At 45.7% G+C, this 21,643-nt stretch overlaps 1 protein-coding gene across 1 annotated transcript; it reads left to right on the top strand.

The window, feature by feature from the left end:
* Positions 1–12,747: 12,747 nt before the first annotated feature.
* On the top strand, positions 12,748–21,235 carry SPRYD4 (SPRY domain containing 4). Its single transcript, XM_066584796.1, has 2 exons — positions 12,748–12,893; positions 16,561–21,235. The coding sequence occupies exons 1-2, from the start codon at positions 12,791–12,793 to the stop codon at positions 17,097–17,099; spliced, it is 642 nt and encodes a 213-aa protein (XP_066440893.1). The 5' UTR covers positions 12,748–12,790; the 3' UTR covers positions 17,100–21,235.
* Positions 21,236–21,643: the final 408 nt, after the last annotated feature.

The raw sequence follows: 21,643 nt of genomic DNA, 5'->3' as shown, positions 1-21,643 counted from the left end.
CACCAAGGCAGAAGTGATAGCTGGGTTTAATTGGGCACCACTTATGTCACCAAAACTCTGCACCAGACTAACAACTGACAGACCTGCACCAATTGGAGGAGCCATAGATTGGGAAGTTCCGATTCCGAAGCAAGATGATCCTAATACCACTGTGAGCAGCATGAAAGTTCCTAAAAATTCTGCTAAAACCAAGCGCCAAAAACGATGTTGTCTCAATTCCTGCAAAATCAAGTAAGTAGTAAATTGATTTAGATCCTTGACATCACAAGCAACGCAGTCAGGAGTAATTGCGCTGTTCACACATGGCGTCGGATATACTTTCTTGTGTTACTATGTTATGAAGCCACGAAGACAGTGTAATAAGAGAGCTGTTGAAGCTGCTATTTCCTACCTGTTTGATAACCATCTTCCCTTGGTGCTAATAGATGTGTGGATGAATATATGACCTCAAGCTTTTTTTTATATCATCCGTTCCTGAAGAAAGCCCTCCCATGTGAACGTACAGACTCCTCATATTCTGCATCACATTTTCTCTTTCCTTTTTATCTTCCCTTATTTCCATTCTGAGTCAGAAAACACGTGATAAAACTAAAAAAAACTATTGGTAAAAAAAACAGAAAAATAGCTGTAAATTGAATAAACCACTTTCTAAACATATAGATAAGTCAAGGGTTAATTAAGCAGTAGTAATTCTACTGGACCTTCTTTGCATTATGAAGGGTGCTCGGCTGTAAATCCTTAGTTGAAGCCATAGTTGCTGTGGTGATGAAGCCACTATTAAAATGTGAATAGCAAGGGGTGCAGTGCAGCTGTTTGGACCAGGCCCTGTCCCTTCTGTTCCCTTGGTGACTATTGTGGTCCTTATAATGAACCTCTTTTATCTTTAGAATTAGTAATGGGACAAACATACAATAACATCAAAGAAAATAAAAATTGGGAATAATTGTTTAGACAAATAACCAGACGCTACTAATCTGTGGCCAAAAAATAAGTGATGTTGAATGCTCTGGTATAACGGTATAACCCCCCCCCCCCCCCCCCCAAAAAAAAGGATAGGATACCCTTATTGGCTAACTCTGTATCATACTATTTTTGCTCTAAATGGTGCAAAAAATAATAAAAAATTAAGTGAAGGTTCCCCTAGTGTTGTCACCAATACACTAAGTCTAGTGTTACAGAACAAACCAACCGAAGCAATGCAAAACGAAAATCATGGAGGGAGCTCACCTTTAGGGTCAGTGAGAGTCGTAAATGACTAAACGGCTAACAACAAGAAGTGTGTATAATAATTCATTTCAGCAGCACACTGTATTATTTCCTGGGGGTACAGTGTATAATATTTCTGGGGCACAATAGGGGTTAGAATCCTTTTTTAGGGGCACAGTGTAGATTATTATATATTTCTGGGGCACAGTGAATAGTGATATTTTCAGGTGACACAGTGTGTGGTGCGATTATTTACAGAGAAGCCAAAGATGACTGCGTGACACAGTCTGCAAAGGAAAGAATTAGCTAAAAGACGTCATAAAGGCCTGAACCAGATGAAGAAGAAAAGGAAGGAGTCCAGAGGTCATCCCCTTTGAGTCACTCAGCGTCACTGTGCATTCTGTCTCTGACTGCGTCACATCAGTGTTCAGTCGTCACATCAGTGTTCAGTCGTAAGGTCCACAGCATTCTGGTTTGTGACACTACAGCTCTCAGCATATCCTTACCATTGTAGTTTCACCTGGTAAAAACGTCTATAACTAGAGATGAGCGAGTAACTGTGTAGTCGCTCGAGCAGCATGCGTGGGGGAGAGAGCTCTCTCCCCCCCGACCCCCCGCTTGCTGCTCGGGCGACTACACAGTTACTCGATAAGACTACTACTTGATCAAGTAGCAGCCTTAAACGAGCGTGCTCGCTCATCTCTATCTATAACACACAATGGGTTGCCAGTAATGCTTTGGTAAACTAATTCAAAGCACTATTTCAGTGATACATATATAGTACAGCCGACCCATATAATAAACACGTTATTTTAAATGGAATACACTGTTGTAGTTTTAGTGCTGCGTGTGTCATGACATGATGTAAAGGGGACAAATTAATTTGAAGCCAGTCCTGTTGAGCAACCATTGAACAAACAATTATCTGATGAACGGTTTACGCTTGCGGCCTACACCCGTATTCTTTATTGAGTGGTGTTTTTGTGGTTTAGCACAAACCATGGGTGTTTTGCGCAGGTGAGTTCTGTACATTGCGAGATGCACAAAATTCACACGTGTATTGAACCCATTCTTTTCCATGAATTAATTTACATGAGCAATTTTTCACCTGCACCGATAGTGCAAGAATGAAAAATCACAGCATTTCTGAGTGATTCTTTTCCCAGGGAAGCCCTTGTATGTAAATGTGATCTTCATCAGAGCATAATGTGTTTTTTTCCTATTGGCAATTTTCACGTGCATGTTTGCAAAACACATCGCAATTGCATGTAAAGTCGCAGGTTGAGTGTGATATTGGACCAATATCGCACTCACCCGAGTAAATACAGCCCTAAGGCTTATTCACACGAGCATAGGCGTCTTTATGTGCGCCCGCCACCGCAAAAACGTGTGAACGGGTGCACAAATACTCCGAGCCCGGATTGCCGTTGGGTGGGGGGAGACAGTTTAGCTCTGCTAAACTGCCTTCCCCCTTTCCGCTCCCTCGCCGTCTCTCAGGCAGGACAGTGCTGGAGCTAGTGTGCTAAGCTCCTGGCCCCTCTCTGCTGCCAGCAATGGCGGGGGGCGGGAGCTTAGCAACTAGCTCCTGCCCCCCCTCCCATTGCAAACAGCCGGCAAGGGGCGGGGAGAAGAGGGTGAAGTTTAGCAGACACACTGCTAAACTCCCTCCCACCTCCCTTCTCCGGCAGCTTTCATAGGCTCCCACAGGAGTCTATGGCAGCGGCTGTATTCCAGCTGGGAAAGATAGTTCCTGAACTATCTTTCCAGGCTGGCATAAAAGCGGCCGGCCTGGATGCGCTCCTATGCGCTATCTTGGCCGTCCGGGCGCTTCTACGCAGCGGAAAATCGTCCATCTGATCTGATGCATTGGAATCCAATGCATCAGATGGTAGCGTATATCGGCCGGCCGTGAAAACCGCAGACGATATAAGCTCGTGTGAATAAAGCCTTAGGCCGGCTTCACTCGGGCAAGCAAATCGTGTGAGATGCACAAACATGAACTCCATTCTTTTGAGTAGGTTCATACCCATGAGTGATATTTTCCCGTATTTCACCGCGGAAAACAAATCACAGCATGTTCTATCTGACCGAGCTGCTGATCATGTAATGCCACTTCTAAATCACATGACCAGTGTCTCGGCGCCCACTAGAGGCTGCCGGGTGATGTGGTGCGATGTATTGTGAGGTGAGGGGGAATGCTGCAGCTACTAAAATCAGTTGTGGATATGCAGCTGATTCCTGGTCAGAATCCGCACCGATGTTGTGGATTTTGAGGCAGTTCCATATGCAGAAATGCTACGGAATTTGCCACTGAATTTTCCGCTGCGGAAATGGGGCAGCAATTCCACTACATTTGACCATACCCTTATGTTGCATTTGCACAATGCTGATTTGCTGCAGATTTCACCTCTTCTATTTCAATTCAACTGAAATGGTGAAATCTGCTGCAGATCTGCACCAAAATCTGCAGCAAATCAGCAATGTGTGAACATACCCTTGTGTATGGATTCTGGCTTGGTTTTCGATTCCCACTTATTGCTCTACAGACCTGTATAAAGGGTCAAGCATTGATTTGAAGGAATGCTGCCATCCAATAGGTGGCGCTGCAGAGGTTTTGTTCCATCTTCCTTATTTGGATATTACCCAGAGGAGCATTGCAGGCCTTATAAGTCTTCTCACTCACCTTCTTAGTGGTCTCCCTAAGGCCTTATGCCCACGGCCGGGTCGGATTCCGACTGCAAAATATTGCAGCAGAATCAGACCCGCCCCCCCCAGAGACCCTATACTCACCTGTCTGGATCTGCCACGAGTGTCTCATCCAGTGATCCGGCGCCCATGCACAGTGCAGCGGAAGTTTCGTGGAACGGACGGCTTCCGATGACTACAGTGATTTTCCGCACAGAATAGAACATGCTTTGATTCTCCCCCGCAAGCCGAGAATCACAGTTGATTTCCGCTTGTGGGCAGGGGGGGAATCTTTTAATATTGTATGTCTATGGACAGACATTGCTGCAGAATTTGCGGCGGGCGCCTGGCCGCGATTTCCGCAGTGATAATCCGTCCGTGGGCATTGGGCCTAAGAAGTGATGTTACCTCTCCCGTACCTTTAGAGAAATGTAATATTGTAAGGCTATGATTGGATTGGGTAGACACAGTGTAGTAATAGTGGCAGAATTCTATTTCCTCCAGTGTAGAAGAGTGCAATAAGATTGTATAGTGTACGAATATACTGAATCGCTGACTTTGGTTCTCACTGTGGTCTCTATGCATTCAATATTCACAGTCTGCCTCTACCGGCCCCCTCTCCTTTATAGCTGTAATCATAGACTAGCTTCCATTGCCAGCACTTAAACTCTGCATTACATCTGAAGACATGAGCGGCACAATATGCCGTATTTTATGCCCCAGTGTTACTTTTTGTTTTTTATGCGGAGCAGGTCAGAGAAATTGAATGCAGATTTAAGCTGAACAACAGACATCAGCAAAACAACACAGGTTCAGCATTAGAAAGAACCATACAGCAAGAAAAGCCATTGTCATGTGTCCCTTTATTCAGTCCTGGCATAGAGAGTACATGCAGGGGAGGGAGTGTGACCAGAGCTGGGGAGAGGGGGGTCCTAATTGTATTCTAGCTGCCTCCATAATGCTGATGCGTTAGGTTCTTTAATAGAAAACAGCCAGAACAATCAGAAAACTGCTATAAGCATTAAACTTATCTAAAACTCCCCATCAGTGAGAACACATCAGCCTCCAGCCCTCCGCCTATTTACTGATGTGTCAGGCTCTGCTAACATTCTGGCTTGTTTTCCGCTCACTTGTCTAAAATTTACCTGTGAAATTCTGCAACAATGAATCTAATGTAATAAAGCAATGTAAAAGCACAAAATCCCGAGCCGGGGGGTGGAGCGGTCATAGGGGCAACTGGTTACTTCTGGGGGTCCGTAGACTGTGGTGCTAGATATGGGATCAGCATGTGGGCATTGTAAAAGACTGTCAGATAACGGAGCGGTGCACCCATTTGTAGCCCCATGTTACCAATGACTACGTATGGCAATGGAGGGATCCTACCAATCTATGTCCGTTTATACTTGTGGACGCAGCCACAAATATGAGATCTGACACATACGAGTGCTGCAGTTGTTACTTTTTTAATGCAGGTGTAACAAAGTATCAACCGAAAATGGCAGGCGATCCGTCTCTGATAAAACAGGAATATGTGCGTGAGGCCTAGGTTGCTAGTCATGGATAAGTCCACTTACACACGGATGAAATAATTGCGCATAAATTTCGCACAGCTATGAGCCCCATTCTTTTTTTAAATGAGGTCATATACATGAGTGATTTCTTCCCGCATCGCGGTGCAGTAAACAATCGCTTCATGTCCGATCTTTGGGCGTTCCCTTGGAAAACACCTCGCCCATTGTTTTTAATGGGGCTGGAAAAAACATGCGAGGTACACACGATTGTAAATAACTTGTTAATCACTACTTCCCTGCAGTGATGGGAGGCGTTTTTGGCACAAAAACGCCTCACATCCGATAGGACAACGCACATGCCCGGACGCGATATCGGCTGAGTTTCACGCCCCATATCGCGCTGACCTGTGTGAAATTCGTCTTACACTACATTAATCTGCAATGGATATAAAGCTGTCCTCTTTGTCTGACGGTACATTTAGAAACTAAGTAGACTTTTGCATTCTTTTTTTTTAACCCCTTAAATATGCGACCCTTTTTCTTTCCATTTTCGGGCTTCACTCCCCCCTTTTAAAGAAATCATAACTTGATTAAAAAATCTAAAACTTTTTAAAAATTCCAAGTGAAATGAAATGGAAAAAAATGAAATACCGCCATCTTTGGGAGGATCTTGTTTCTACGGTGTACATACAGCAACAAAAATGCATGATAACTATTCTATGGGTCAGCGCGATTACCACGATACCAAATTTATATAATTTTTTTTTTTGCTGTACTATTTCTATTTTTTTAAACTTCTTTTCTGCCGCCATCTTCTGACAGCCATAAATGTATTTTTTACTGTCTAAATAGCTGTGCGAGGGCTCATTTTTTGCGGGGCGGCCTGTAGTTTGCGTTGGTACCTTTTTGGAGTACATAAAAATTTCTGATCGCTTTTTATTACATTTTTTCTGGCAGACAGAGCTACCAAAAACGTGCAATTCTGAAAGGTTTTTTTTTCTGAGGACATTAACCATGCAGGGTTAATAATGTGCTACTTTGATAGGCCGGACTTTTACGGACGCAGCAATTCCAAATATGTTTTGGGGTTTATTTAGATTCTTTTATTATAAATATGGCAAAAGTTTATTTTTTATTGTAATTACCTTTTATTTTTTTTTAATAAGTAGTAAAACTTTTTAAAACTAATTTTTAAATGTTTTTTAGTCCCCAGAGGGGACATTATACCGAGATCTAACAGGCGATCTGCAATGGCAGCCCAGCTGCCATGTCAACCACATCGCACCCTGCGATCTCACAGAAACTTCTATCATACTGAGGCCTCTTTCACATGGGCGATCGTGATATTGCCGCTATAAAATCGCGGCGGTATTGCAGCTTTGCTCCCGCGATTATGTATTTATTATTTCTTGAGAATAATCTTGCATCGCTGCCGCCCCCGATAGAATCTCACAATTTTTTATGGCGAAAGTCAATAGGAGTTTCTAATGTTAAAATCGCATCACACGAAAATCACAAGTTCGTGCGATGCGATAAACAAGGAGTCTCCATAGGGAAACAAAAAAACCCGTACATCGCAAAAAGATAGAGCACGCCGCGATTTTTTTTTCGCGCAACAATCATCAGTTAAAACATTACTAATGTGAAGGAAACCATTGAAAAGCAGGTGTTTCTTATACATGCAATTTGTAGCGCTGTTGCATAGCTGTTTGTAGTCTGTGTGAAAGTGGCCTTAGGGTGCCTTCACACTGGCGAGGAAATCGCACAATTTCCCAACACTGCGAGACTGCACGAAATCGCTAAATTATAAAGCCAATGGCTTCGAATGGCTCCATGCACATTTACGATGTTTAACCCCTTAGTGACGGCCCAATAGTGTTTTTACATCCTGCCGTTCCAGGAAACAGTGCGGGCGTCAGCTGTTTATTACAGCTGACACCCGTGGGCAATAGCCGCGATCAGTAAGATCGGGGGAGTCGTGCAGGTGTCATGGCAGCCGGGGGGCCTTCTAAAAGGCCCCAGGGCTGCCTTGGGAGACTGCCTATCAAGCCATACCTGTGGGGTGGCTTGATAGACTGCCTGTCAAAAAGCAGTGAGTAATGCTGTAGCATAAGAACAAAAAAGTTTTACCAATTATTAAAAAAAAATAAAAAAGTTACAAAAGTTTAAAAAAAAAACCTTTTGCCATATTTGCAATAAAAAAATCAAAATAATAAATGTGTTTGGTATCGCTGCATCCGTAAGAGTCAGATCTATCAAATTAATGCATTATTTTACCCGCGCGGTGAACGTGGTATGAAAAAAAAAAAATAAAGAACGCCAGAAATGCACTTTTTTGGTCACCCTGTCTCCAAGAAAAAATGTAATAAAAACCGATCAAAAAGTCAATTGTTGCAAAAATGGTACCAACGGGAACGACAGGATATACCGCACTAAATGAGCCCTCACATAACTATGTCGACAGAAAAATAAAAAGGTTATTGTGCGCAGAAAATGGATGCAAAAAATAATTTTAAAAAATTAAATATCTTAAAAAAAATACAAATACTACAGCAAAAAAAAAACTATATAAGTTTGGTATTGTAGTAATCGCACTGACCCATAGAGTAAAGTTATCGGGTCATTTTTGTTGCAGTTTGTGCACCATAGAAACAAGATGCAACGAAAGATGGTGGAATGTCGTTTCTTTTCCATTTCTCTCCACTTAGAAGTTTTTCAGTAAATTATATGGTATAATAAGTAGCACCATTGAAAAATAGAACTCGTCCCGCAAAAAACAAGCCCTCATACAGCAACGTCGATGGATAAATAAAGGAGTTACGATTTTTTAAAAGGGAGAAGGAAAAAACGAAAATGGAAAAGGCAAAAAAGCCTCGGCACTAAGGGGTTAACACTCGTGATGCAGCGTTAAAGCAAAGTCACTGCATGTCCATTTTTTTTGCGATCTCACCTATTGTTTCCAATGGGGCTGGCGGCAGCAGTGCCAACCGCATTGAAATCAATGGGAAATGCTCGCGATCTTCTGCCACTGCTGTGACAGACTCTCTCCTCAACGAGGATTTTCAGGGGGGTATTAATATAAGCCTTACCCCGAAAATAATCAATTACTGTAGAAAAAAATACAAAATACGTCACCTTAGTAGCGCTGCATCTTTTTGCAGGTCCCCGCACTCTTTTTCTGCTGCTCTTCTGGCCGGGGATTGAAAAATCCCCGCCTCTTGAAGCGCTGCTTCTGATTAGCTGAGCGTTGTGACCAATCAGAGGCAGCGCTCAGCTGTCATTCAATGGAAATTAATTGAAATCAGTGGGAGAAGATCACTATCTCCCGCAACCGCTGTGACAGCCACAGCAGGAGAATCCTTCAGCCCTGCTGAGATGAGAGGCTGTTTCCCTGCGGAAACGCCTTGCATCCAGGGCTTCAGAAAGATTACGAGACCGATGTCAGGTGAGTCAATCACATCTAGATATCGTTTCCGCCAGTGTACAGGAGGCCTTACTGCTGATGATAAGAGGATCCAGTCCTGTCACACAGTGACAATGAAAGAAGTGATAGATAAACCTCTTAACTGTATACTTATGGTCTCTAGCTTATTTAGGTGAAGATAACTTACAATGTCCTCCCAGCAGACTGAGATGGTACAGACTATAGCTTATAATATAATGCTGTGCTGATGCATCATGGGATTAATAGCACAGAATAGTGCTATTAAGAGACAGCAGGGAGAAATCCCAGCATCAACACACTAATCTCGCATGATTTTCTTGCCCATGTGAGGCCGGCCTAGGGATGCAATGATTTTTTGTGATTTTCATCTCCACTTTTCAGAGGTCATAACTTTTTTACATATGAGGGCTTGTTCTTTGTGCGGCGAGCTGTAGTTTTTATTTGTACCATTTCTCATTCATCGTTGCCTCGCATCTAGACGGAACGATGCTCAGTAGTTGTAGGCTTGTGTCTAGACGGAACGATTCACAGTGGTCGTTGGCTCGCATCTATTCGGAATGATTCTCAGTCGGTGTCGGCTCGCGTCTGGACAGAACGATTCTCAGTGGTCATCGGCTCGCGTTTGGACAGAACGATTCTCAGTGGTCATCGGCTCGCGTCTAGTCGGAACGATTCTCAGTGGTCGGCGGCGGCTCGTGTCTAGACGGAACGATTCTCAATTGTCATTGGCTCGTGTCTAGACGGAACGATTCTCAGTCGTTGTCGGCCCCACGTCTAGACGGAACAATACTCAGTCGCCATCGGCTCGCGTCTAGATGGAACGATTCTCAGTCGTTGTTGGCTCGGGTCTAGACAGAACGATTTTCAGTGGTCGGCGGCTCGCGTCTAAATGGAACAATTCTCAATTGCCATTGGCTAGCGTCTAGATCAGACCTGGGCAAAGCACGGCCCGCGGGCCACATCCGGCCCGCTGAATAGCTCGGACCGGCCCGCAAAGAGTGTCCTGGTGACTCACCAATGAGTCCGGTGTCAGCAACGGGAAGCAGCGAAACTATGCACTGCGAAGCCTTGTCCATTTTGTTCACTTCTGTGCTGTGCTAATAGTTATTCAGGCCTTACTTATTCAAGCACCTCTACCAATGACGTAGGCTTGAATAACTTTATTAAACAGCACACAAGTTAACAAAATGGACAAGGCTTCGGAGTTTGTAGTTTCACTGCTTCCCGATGCTGAGTAAGTGATGCCACTGTAACTTCTGAGTGCCAGGATGCTCGTTGCGGACCTTGGGGAGTGCCAGGACAATCGTTCCACGCTCGTCATTGGTAAGTGTCAGGACTTTTCCCTTTGCATTGTAATTAGAATAATAATACTAATAATATTCACTTTTTAATCTCTCTTCTTGGGGCAGCTCTCTGTGCCCTCTCCTAGGAGCATACTACTGTGTATTAAAAAAATCTATTTTCCGAGGTTAGCTGTTAACCCTTAAATATGGCGGCTAACATTAAAAAAAGAAAAATTGATGCAGAATGCCGAGTTTTTAACAAAGAATGGACTTCTAAATATCTATTTACTGAAACCAAAGGTAAAGCTGTGTGTTTAGTTTGTGGAGAGCAGATAGCTGTATTTAAAGATTACAATTTGCATCGCCATTATGAGACTAAACACGGAGAGAAATACAAGAACTTGACGGAGGCAGAGCGGGCAGGGGTATCTGAAGATTTGCTAGCAAAACTGCAAAGTCAGCAAGGATTTTTTAAAAAGCTTCACTCATCCAGGGATGCAGCCGTAAAGACCTGCTTTGTAGTATCCTACAAAATTGCAAGAAACAGTAAGCCATTCTCTGATGGGGAGTTTGTCAAAGAATGTTTGGTGGACTCTGCAGCGCTAATTTGTCCTAAGAAAAAAGAAGCATTCGCAAAAGATAGTTAATTTCATCAGGGCAAGAGCACTAAATCACAGACAATTTGTTGCACTGTTGGAGGAGCCGTATTACAGCGCCATTCATTTTCAATGGCGGCCGTATTCTGGCCGCAAATCGGGCGGCTGGAATACGGCCCCATTAAGGCAATGTGCATGGAGCCTTCGTATGTTGGTCTGGCCCTCTAAAACCATTCCAATTTCTCATGTGGCCCCATGGGAAAATTAATTGCCCACCCCTGGTCTAGATGGAACGATTCTCAGTCATTGTTGGCCTCGTGTCTAGACGGAAAGATTCTCTGCCGTGGTCGGCTCGCTTCTAGACGGAACGATTCTCAGTGTTCATCAGCTCACTTCTAGTCGAAGTGATTCTCAATTGTCGTTGGCTCACGTCTGGACGTAATGATTCTCAGTCGTCGTTGGCTCGCGTCTAAATGGAACAATTCTCAGTCATCATTGGCTTACGTCTGGACGGAACGATTCTTAGTCGGCGGCGGCTAGCGTCTAGATGGAATGATTCTCAGTCGTCGTCGGCTCGCGTCTAAACGGAACAATTCTCAGTCACCGTTGGCTCATGTCTGGACGGAACGATTCTCAAAAGTGGGTCGCTTGCATCTAGATTGAACGATTCTCAGTGGTCGTCGGCTCGCGTCTAGTCGGAACAATTCTCAGCGGTTGTCGGCTCATGTCTAGTTGGAACGATTCTCAGTCGCTGTCAGCTCGCGTCTAGACAGAACAATTCTCAGTCGTCGTTGGCTCGCGTCTAGACGGAACGATTTTCAGCGGTCGTCGGCTCGGGTCTAGACGGAACGATTCTCAGTGGTCGTCGGCTCACGTCTAGACGGAACGATTCTCAGCGGTCGTCGGCTCGTGTCTAGACGGAACGATTCTCAGTGGTCGTCAGCTCACGTCTAGACGGAACAATTCTCAGTCGTTGTCGGCCCCGCATCTAGACAGAACCATTCTCAGTCGTTGTCGGCCCCGCATCTAGACAGAACCATTCTCAGTCGTTGTCGGCCCCGCATCTAGACAGAACCATTCTCTGTCGTTGTCGTCTCACGTCTAGACGGAACGATTCTCAGTGGTCGTCGGCTTGCGTCTAGTCGGAACGATTCTCTGTCGGCGGCAGCTCACGTCTAGACGGAACGATTCTGTGGTCATTGGCTCACGTCTAGACGGAACGATTTTCAGTGGTCGTTGGCTACTGTCCAGATAGAACGATTCTCAGTCGCCGTCAGCTTGCATCTAGACAGAACGATTCTCAGTCATTGTTGGCTCGTGTCTAGACGGAACGATTCTCAGTCGTTGTCGGCCCCGCATCTAGACAGAACCATTCTCTGTCGTTGTTGTTTCACATCTAGACGGAACGATTCTCAGTGGTCGTCGGCTTGTGTCTAGTCGGAACGATTCTCTGTCGGCGGCAGCTCACGTCTAGACGGAACGATTCTCAGTTATCGGTGGCTAGCGTCTAGACGGAACGATTCTCAGTTATCGGTGGCTAGCGTCTAGACGGAACGATTCTCAGTTATCGGTGGCTCGCGTCTAAATGGAACAATTCTCAATTGTCATTGGCTCGCGTCTAGACGGAACGATTCTCAGTCCTTGTTGGTCTCGTGTCTAGACGGAAAGATTCTCTGCCGTGGTCGGCTCGCGTCTAGACGGAACGATTCTCAGTCACTTGAACAATAATCGTTACGTATAGAAGCATTGTGCGACTGAACAGGGCGGTGCCAACAAGGCTCCCTCATCGAGGGGTTTTGCCTTCCTCTGGATCAACAAGGGGGGTGAGGACAGGCTGCTCGGGATGGACGTTGTCTCCTAGCACACTATCTCAGGTTGTACATGTGGGCTTGTGCCCTTGCTGTGAGGTGACATGGCGGCACATGTTTCGGTGTGACACGTCCACTGCCCCCCTATTGCGCCCCAGCCCGCCCGGAGCCGCCACCCCTCATGACGTGCACTCCCGTCCTGCCATAACTACAAGGCTTCCTCCGTGCAGCACATGACAGCCCGCCTTATTCCAAGATGGCGTCGCCCATGAGGGCCGTGATCCTGGGGAGCCGCGCTCTGAGGTGCCTGCGGGCTGCGGCCCTGCAGACCAACTACACAGCCGTCTGCTGCAGGAGGGGTGAGGAGAAAGGGAGACCGGGGGGCGACAGAGAGCAACGTCGGCTGCGGCCAGAGGACTACAAGTCCCAGCATGCCTCTCGGGCCTGTAGTTCTCTAGAAGGTTGCTAGGCAGTTGTCAGTGAGCCCTGCAGGCGCCGCAGCTGTGCGTGACGTCACTGACGTGTCCCGTGGAGCGCCCTGCTCGCAGCAGAGTGACATCATTACTGATCTATAGTCCCCATGACGACTGCAGGTGAAGGTCGGGACGAATACAAGGACTGTACTGCCAGCTGGGAGCCGTCACCACATACATCCGGCTCTGCTCACACAGCTGCTCATTTTTTTTAATTTCAGTGGTCACAGTGTTATTAGTGGGGATATACTAAAAGGAATGACCGCTACTTGTGGGCCATCTGTCACCACTTTCTTAAATATATACCCTTCAACGCCATCTTGCACACTATCCCTGCATTTGTACCACCTGAAATATATTATATATATTTATGTTTTGGTTTTTTACGCATATTTATGGGTGAAATGTTTGTGAAATTGGTTAAACTGATGACCGATAACCCACAAGTACTGAAAAACAATATTACCAATTAGTGAAAATCTTCGGAAAGCTGTAAAAACTTTTCCCATGCAAGAAAACCCAGAATGACCCGGATGTAGATTCTGTCCAACACAATCCGGCAGCCAGAAAACTCAGCACGCAGTTCCATCGCAGGCGAATAATTAGCGTTGGGTGTAATCAGGTCACCGGAGGCCGTAAGGCTAATTTCACAGCGATGAGTGCGATTATCAGGCCCGATCTTGTGACCGTGCGAGGTACCTGCATCCGTGATCGCTGTCCAAGCGGATGACTCGCAGTCATACGCGGACATTGAAAGGCGTGAACTTTTGCCGGTTCGCTCGGACACCCTGCATGCTCTATTTTACCGTGGATTCCACGCGGACGGGTTGGAGAGACCGGAGGGATGTTTTACTACTTTCTAGCGTTCTTTCCCTATCTGCGATCCTTTTTCTGCCAGGACGATGCGCAACCGTTCGCTGTTACTACCGCAGTGGCAATCCGCATGCTGAATCCGACTGGTTCGTGTGAGCCCGGCCTTAGGCGTAGGAACGTTATTAGAGATCTGACTCTTTGGGATTTGTATTAATTCCGTTATGCCGTTACCCGTGTATGTTGCACAGGAACATTTTATACTTTCACTAGTTGGTAATATTGTTGCTGCTTTTTGTTCTTTTTAGCCGCAGTGGTCTTTCCGTCACAAGCGCTGTTCCTTCAGTATAAACTTCATATCCTTATTGGACTAACGTTCACATCTGCGTTTGGGGATGCAGTTTTCCTACTTCGTTATGGGGGCAGGAAAAAGGGGATTCGCCTGCTAAATGAATCTGTTTTTTGTATTGGAACAGAATAGAGATGAGCAAGTAGTGCCTTAGCCGAGTATCTCCCCGCTCGTCGCTAAAGGTTCGGGGACCGGCGCGGGTGACGGGTGAGTTGCGGGGGGGGGAGAGGGAGAGAGAGATCTCCCCTCCGTTCCTCTCCGCTCTCCCCGGCCCCCCGAATCTTTAGAGACGAGCGGGGAGATACCCAGCTAAGGCACTACTCGCTCGAGTAATGTGCCTTAGCGAGTATACTCGCTCATCTCTAGAACAGAACAACCCTGAACTGACCCCCACTGCCTTTAATGAGGTCGGTTCAGTTTCTGCTTCGGCCTTCCGGCATTTTACCGAACGAAAACGCCCTTCATGTTGCTCTTTTTCGTCTAGCATTTCATGCCAGGTGTGTGATAGAACCTCTAAACATAAACCCCGACCGATCAGCTGAGCGGGCAAATACACAGAGGTGGAAGCTGAAGCAGCGGCAGTCCCTGCGCCAACCTCTCGGTAGTGGCCAGCGCTTATAACTGGAGGCACAGCTTGTGTTGTTTTCAATGAGAGTTATGCCTGCAGTTACAAGCGCCGGTCACTACACGGCGGTTGGTGCAGAGACTTCCGCTCCGACCTCTGTGTATTTGCGGGGTTGAAAGCATGCCCCTACTGAGCTGATCCGTTGGGGTCCTGAGCAACGGACCACAGCCAATCAACTATTGATATGATGCTGCGATTTTTAAATTTTTTTATTTTTTTATTTTTATTTCCCCCGCCCCCCCCCCCGGGCCCTCCTCCTGTGTGTAAAAGTCCACTCCATACACAGCCAGTGGCGCCTGGTGGTAACAGCGGCTATGATCGGAGTTGCCTCTGACTATGGTTGTTAAACCTTTAAAGGGGTATTCCGGAGATAGGAAAATCCTCAACTGTATTTACCTGGAAGACTCCTTTTAATTGAGCCCCTGCATACGAGTCTTTTTGTATGGAGCAGTTGCTTCAGTAATTCTTCTGCCCTGCAAGCTACCTGCATCTCTCTATGCCCCATTTAATACCCCATGTAGATACGATTATCGCTCAAAAGCCGTCTTTTGGGCGATAATCGTTGTCTAAACGCGCGGCCGTCGTGCAATGTTTGCGCACTATTCGTTCATCACTAACTTTAAGCTAGCTAAAAATAAACGATGAGCCTTATCAGTGCTGCGCGGATAGCACTGATACTATTGTTTGAGCTGGTATCCTGCTCCATGAACACAGCAGGAGTATGCAGAAGACAGCTCTCCAGCTGTATTTGGCACACCCCGCTCTGAGTGCTCAGCTGTATACCAGCTGAATGCTATAAACACAGCAGGAGTATGCAGAAGACAGCACTCTAGCTGTCTTTTGTATACCCTGCTCGGATCGCTCAGCTGTACACCAGCTGAGCGCTCAGAAAACACAGCAGACGTATACAGAAGACAGCGCTCCAGCTATCTTCTGTATACAATGGGAGCCTTCATTTACACACTAATAAGCTCTTAAGTTGCTAATTAGCTACTTAAGAGCTTATGCGAAGTGAACGCTCAAAACTGTCACTCAAACTGCTGTTTGAGCGTATTTTTAGCGATCATCCTGCCCTGTAAATACACACATCGATTATTGCTCAAAATATTGCCTTTGAGCAATAATCGTTGTCTAAATGGGCCTTAAGATTGCAATTAAAGTATATCTGCTTTGGCCAGTCTCTCTTAGTCCCTCCTGATAAGACAGTCACAAGTTGTCCAGTTCCCAGATTTCCCTGCTGTCAACTGTAATCCATGCGAGGTGAACCTGGCATCACGTTTTCAATCCTGATGCAGCACCATGTAAAAAAGAATTAGTTTTTATAGAAACCGGTGAGCTGTTAGTGTAGTACATGCACATGCGGAGTCCTCCAGAGTGTTGAGTGCTCCTTATTACTCTCTTCAGTGGGCGATCGTACTCTATTAATGGAGCTCCGAGTCAAGGAAACGGACCATGCCGGGCCAACGCCGCCTGTGACTTCAAGACTGACAGCTCCCTCTCTATAAACAAGTAGGTGGAGGAGCAGACACTCTTAATGCTTCGGGCAGAGGGAGCCCAAAATGGGCGGCCTCTTCGACTCGAGCACTCCGAAAGTTGAGTTCAAAGTCAAACTTCAAAGTATGTTTTCTCTGAAATGGAGAAGCGTTTCAGAATGTACATGAGCCAAATGGGCATATCTGGTTTGGGCAGCATGAAACTAGTGATGGGTTAAGTTTTATTGGAAGGTTTAATTGCTAAACTAATTTTCACTTTTCTTTACCCTTATGCAGAAATATCCTTCAAACTAGATGAAAAAACAGCCCACAGTAGCCTGGACCTTTCAAAGAAAGACACAGCGGTCATCTATCGTATATTGGGCATTGATCCATCCAAAGTCCTCCAGACTCCTGAGCGTTTCCGTGAATGGGCTGTTGTTCTTGGAGACACCCCAATCGTGAGTGGCCGTCATTATTGGGAGGTGACTGTGAAAAAGTCCAATGAGTTCCGCATTGGGGTGGCAGATGCTGACATGTCCAGAGATGAATGCATTGGTGTAAGCAACCAATCATGGGTCTTTGCGTATAGCCATAAAAAATGGAATGGAATGGTTGTGAAGAAAATAATCCCCATTACCAATATTGGACATCCAAGCAAAGTGGGCATCCTCTTGGACTATGAAGGTAGAAAGCTCAGCCTTGTGGACTCTGAAAAAGGCTCCCTCATCCATACTCTCAAAGCAGACTTTCGAGGCCCAGTCTTGCCAGCATTTGCCTTGTGGGATGGAGAACTTCTTACCCACTCAGGCTTGGATGTTCCCGCTCATCTATAAAGCCCTATGAAGTATTTCAGTAAAAGTGCCTCTTTAAGCTAAAATTATATCCTGACAAGGGGTTTTCCCGGACTTACAAATTGATATGTCCTTTAGGAAAGGCCATCAATATCAGATTGTTGTGAGTCCAACTACAAGTACCGTCACTGATCAGCTGTTGCAAGGGGCCACAGCACTCGGGTGAGTGCATCGGCTTCTTCCTTGTAAGTCAGGCACAGCAACGTACATTGTGCAGTGGCGAGGTCTGGTATTGCACCTCAATCCCATTCACTTAAATGGGACTGAACTGTAGGATGCCTATGTGCCCAGTGAATGTGATTTAAGCCAAAGAAGGATAGGTCATCAATATATAAGTCCCAGATAACCCCTTTAAACTGCTAAATGTTTGTTATTGGTATTCCATTATATACAAAAGGAAGTTTGATGTAGTGTTTGCTTTGACTTCTCCAGTATTTGTTAGAACAGTATCGTGCGGGGACTGCTCATATATTTTCGAGGTGGCAGAATGCAATAAAGTCATATTCTGATATTGTGCCTAAGAGGGAAAGAAGTCAATTTACAAATTGCCAGCACAAATAAATTGCTTGTCAGTGCAGACTTATTACTTGGACCATATTATGTACTCTCCAGTATGAAATATACTCATTGTAATAAAAAAAAACACTAGAAAGAGCTGTCGGAATTGAATAAGACTTTCTTTGTGTAATTGTAACGTTGGTATAAGTAAGTAATTACAATATCGGAGCAAAAGGAGAATTTAAAGTGGAAAACTGAACGCTTGAAGGGAGTCTCTGGTACCCTGTTGAACCGCCTCTAGCTTGGCTACAAGATGTGATATGGGGGGCATGGAAGCATACAAGTTGTGTATGGTATCCTGTGGCATATCCCTTCATATTTGCTGTAACTGAGCCTCTAGAATATACAAACTCATAGGCTTTCGAAGGTGGCGTCCTAGATGGTCTCATAGGCAATAAATCCGGCTACTGGACAGGTCACGGAAATGTGGCAATGTTGTGGGGGATTCCTGTGACCCCCACCACCACCTTGTGTGTGTGTGTGTGTGTCCGAGCATTATCCTGCTGGAGAATGCCTCTTCGAAGCCGCCATGAGAGAGACAAGTCATGTGGCTGCAGGATGTCCTGAACATATCATTGAGGTGGCAATACAGAGATTAGAGATGTCCGACTGTCATATGGGATGGCCCCGCAGACCATCACACCAGTAATGGGGGAAGTGTGCTGCTCCACAGCAAAGGCAGGATTGAGGCGCTAACCCCTAGGTCTCCAGACATGAACACAGCCGTCGTCCGTGCCCAAACTAAACCTGTATTCATTGCTGAAGACAACCTGGTTCCACTGCGTAGCAGTCTAGTTCTGTTGTTCATGGACTGCAAAGGGAGGTGATAGTAGGTGGGTGTCAAAGGCAGTACAGGTAATAGGTGCCATGAGACCAAATGTCCTTCAGTCAAGCACCTGGAAGTAGTTCCCGCTGACATAGGGGCTTGTAATGATGATGCCACCTGTCTCTGGATGGCAGTCAAAACAGTTGAAGCTGCTTGTGCTTGGCGGACGATCCTCTCTACTGCTGGACTCTTGAGGGCATCCTGAGCCCAATCACCTTGGGTGTGAGCCCTCACATCCACTGGTCCCAACACCTCCTACGTCTGGTCAGAACAACCCTGGTGGGCAGTTCGTTGCTACGACCATCCAGCTTCTCGGATCCCAATAATGCGCCCCTCTCAGACTCTGGTAACGGGGTGAAATCTCTTCTCTGCATCATAGAAGCGTCTAGTGGTCCACAAACTCTACACAAGTGGAAGAAGAGGTCACTACACACAAGGAGCCTCCGAGGGCCTCTTATAGGCCAAGGGCGGGGGAACCACTTCTAGGGCCTCCGGCGGCAAGACCGTTCATCTAACCACAACTCCAATCATTTGTATATCTGCCTGAGATGGAAATGCATGCTGAGCTTTGCAGTAAAACGACAACTTCTTCTAGTAGGGGCTTTGTTTTTTTTTTTTTTGAACAATGAGTTTTTATAGAATCGGATGAAGAGTAAATTGCTTTTCTAAATGTAAGTTTATTGAAGAATTAGCATTTTGCCAATATCCTTTCCAAATTGCAAGCCTGTTTAATAATGAACATTTTGCCCCAGGATTTAGAGTGCGTTCTCCCAGCACTCGTTATAGATTTAGGTTGCTTTCACATGAGACAGCGATTGGCCAAATAATCGCTTAAAAGTGCAAATGCCAGTTCCTCCATGTAAAGCGCCCGCAACATTCGGTCGCTCAGTAGTCGCTTGTTGTTTCAGCTCACCTGAAAAATGGTCACTGGTTGATCTCAAGTTTGTGGTGTAAAGCCGCAGTCCTTTGTATATGACATCGCCTGGAGCCCAATTCATACTCTCTCTCGCTTTTTCTCGTTCTCTCCCCCGAAGTGGAACGACTACTGAACAACTATCGCTCTCTGTAAACGTACATAAACAGTAGTCGTTGGCTCGCTAACAGCTCACTTTAGCTATTCCAAATGACTGTTCAGGGGATAGTTGTCCAAAGTAAGACCACCCTGAACACCACCAAGTTTGAATTGCGGAATCCGTGATCTGCAGCATTCCACACCAATTCAAACCAATGGTGCATCCGCATGTGCACTCACACGAGTGGACAGCAACTGCGATTTTTCTGCTCGCGAGGAAAAAAAATCGCAACATGCTCTATTTTTGAGCGGGTTCCCCGCTCACGGCTTCCATTGAAGTCTATGGAAGCCATCCAACCAGCAGACCTGAGTCGCTGGGTGCAGAAGGAGCAGGTTTCTAGTCTTTCGGGGGCACAAGGCTTATTATTTAGGGGTTTTCCATCTTTGACAGCATATGAATGGAATATATTATAAATGCCTGGACAGGTTGGATGCCCTACTAGCTTCGAGAACATTGGTGCTCGTGTCCACGTTCCCAGGCAAAAGGTTGATGAGTATGTTTGGTCACTCCCTTAATGGGAGATGCGTTAATGACCAGGTTGATTTAGAAACCGCTATAATGGAAAAACCCTTTAAATGTACTTATGTCCCTGACTCCTCCTTTCTAAAAATGGTCACAAAAGTTTATTTCAGAAGCAGCCCAGGTTATAAGGCCCCCTATTGATTGTTAGAACAGAGGGGCGCAATTCATCATCTAAGGGCTTTTAAACAGACGTCTGCTGTATTTATGTTCTGACAGACAGGCATTATCCAGTTTGGACTATATGCAGCGAGCTGGAGCACACTACTAAGGCTCCATTCACACGAGTGCGAGTTATGCGCGCTGTGAGAACTCAAGCAACTATGAGCGCCATTCTTTTTAATGGAGTCAAACACATGAGCGATTTTTGTTTTATTTCCCTCACAGCGATGCTGTGAGGTAAAAAAAAAAAAAAATCACGCTGTGTCCTATTTTTTTGCGTCCATTGGGACGCATCGCCTATAGTTTTCAATGGGACAGTCAAACACATTGAATGCTGTGCAATGGGATATTTCTAGAGAGGGCGAGCATACTTGCTAGGGACAATTATTCGAGCGAGCATTGTCCTTTAGCAAGTACCTGCCCGCTCTGAAGAAAAGATTCGGATGCTGGCGCGGGTACCTGCCCGCTCAGAAGAATCTTTTCTTCTGAACGGGCAGGTACTCTCTAAGGACAATGCTCGCTCGAATAATTGTCCTTAGCGAGTATACTCGCTCATCTCTAGATATTTCCTATTCAAAAAATATGAGAACCACTTGTCGATCCTCCGACGGGTGTGAAATAAGCGCCAGAGAATCGCACTGGTATTGAAAACCGCCTCGCATCCACAGGTAAAACACGCGTCGACAAGCCTGCTATCGCTCTCGCCCGTGTGAATATAGCCTAACCCTTGTACTAGTACCCCTTCAGTCTCCCAACGAGTGAAGGTCTTGGCACCTGAAGACCAACTGATATAAACTCCTGACGAGTGCTCTGACGCGGCAGGGCCTCCGTATGTTTATTTCCCTGCCTATTTTATTTGCTGCTTTTTTATTATTATTATTTAAATATACGCTGGAAACATTTACCAATGTGCTATAATCGATTGTATAAAATACATGTTTTGATTAAAAGTTGCTGATACAGTTCTGTATCCCGCCTGAGATGTCTGCTGTGATTTATTACGCGTTGTTTATATAGTACCGACATATTCCAACAGTCAGCGTTCACACCGACTCCACCACTTATTATTTTCTACCGTAACATATCTAGATAGATCTCTAGATACGTTACTGCTGTAGGCCCAATGCACACGAGCGTATTTGCACTGCGGGATCTGGAGCGGGAATTCGCCTCCGGATTCTGTAGCAAATACTGCCCATAGACATGCTATGCAAAACGCTTTTCCATGCCCATGAGCACAAATCAACAGCAATTTTCCGCTTGCGGGTGGAAAAATCGCAGCATGTCCTATTCTAGTGCGAGCCTTGCATGGTCGGCTTCCATTGCAGTCAATGGAAGCCATCCACCCCGCGGCAATTCCAAAATGTAAATTTTAAAATCGCCGCGGA

This window comes from Eleutherodactylus coqui, chromosome 1 (assembly GCF_035609145.1).
Source record: "Eleutherodactylus coqui strain aEleCoq1 chromosome 1, aEleCoq1.hap1, whole genome shotgun sequence".
Taxonomy (NCBI): domain Eukaryota; kingdom Metazoa; phylum Chordata; class Amphibia; order Anura; family Eleutherodactylidae; genus Eleutherodactylus; species Eleutherodactylus coqui.
This window is presented reverse-complemented; position numbering and strand designations above follow the sequence as displayed.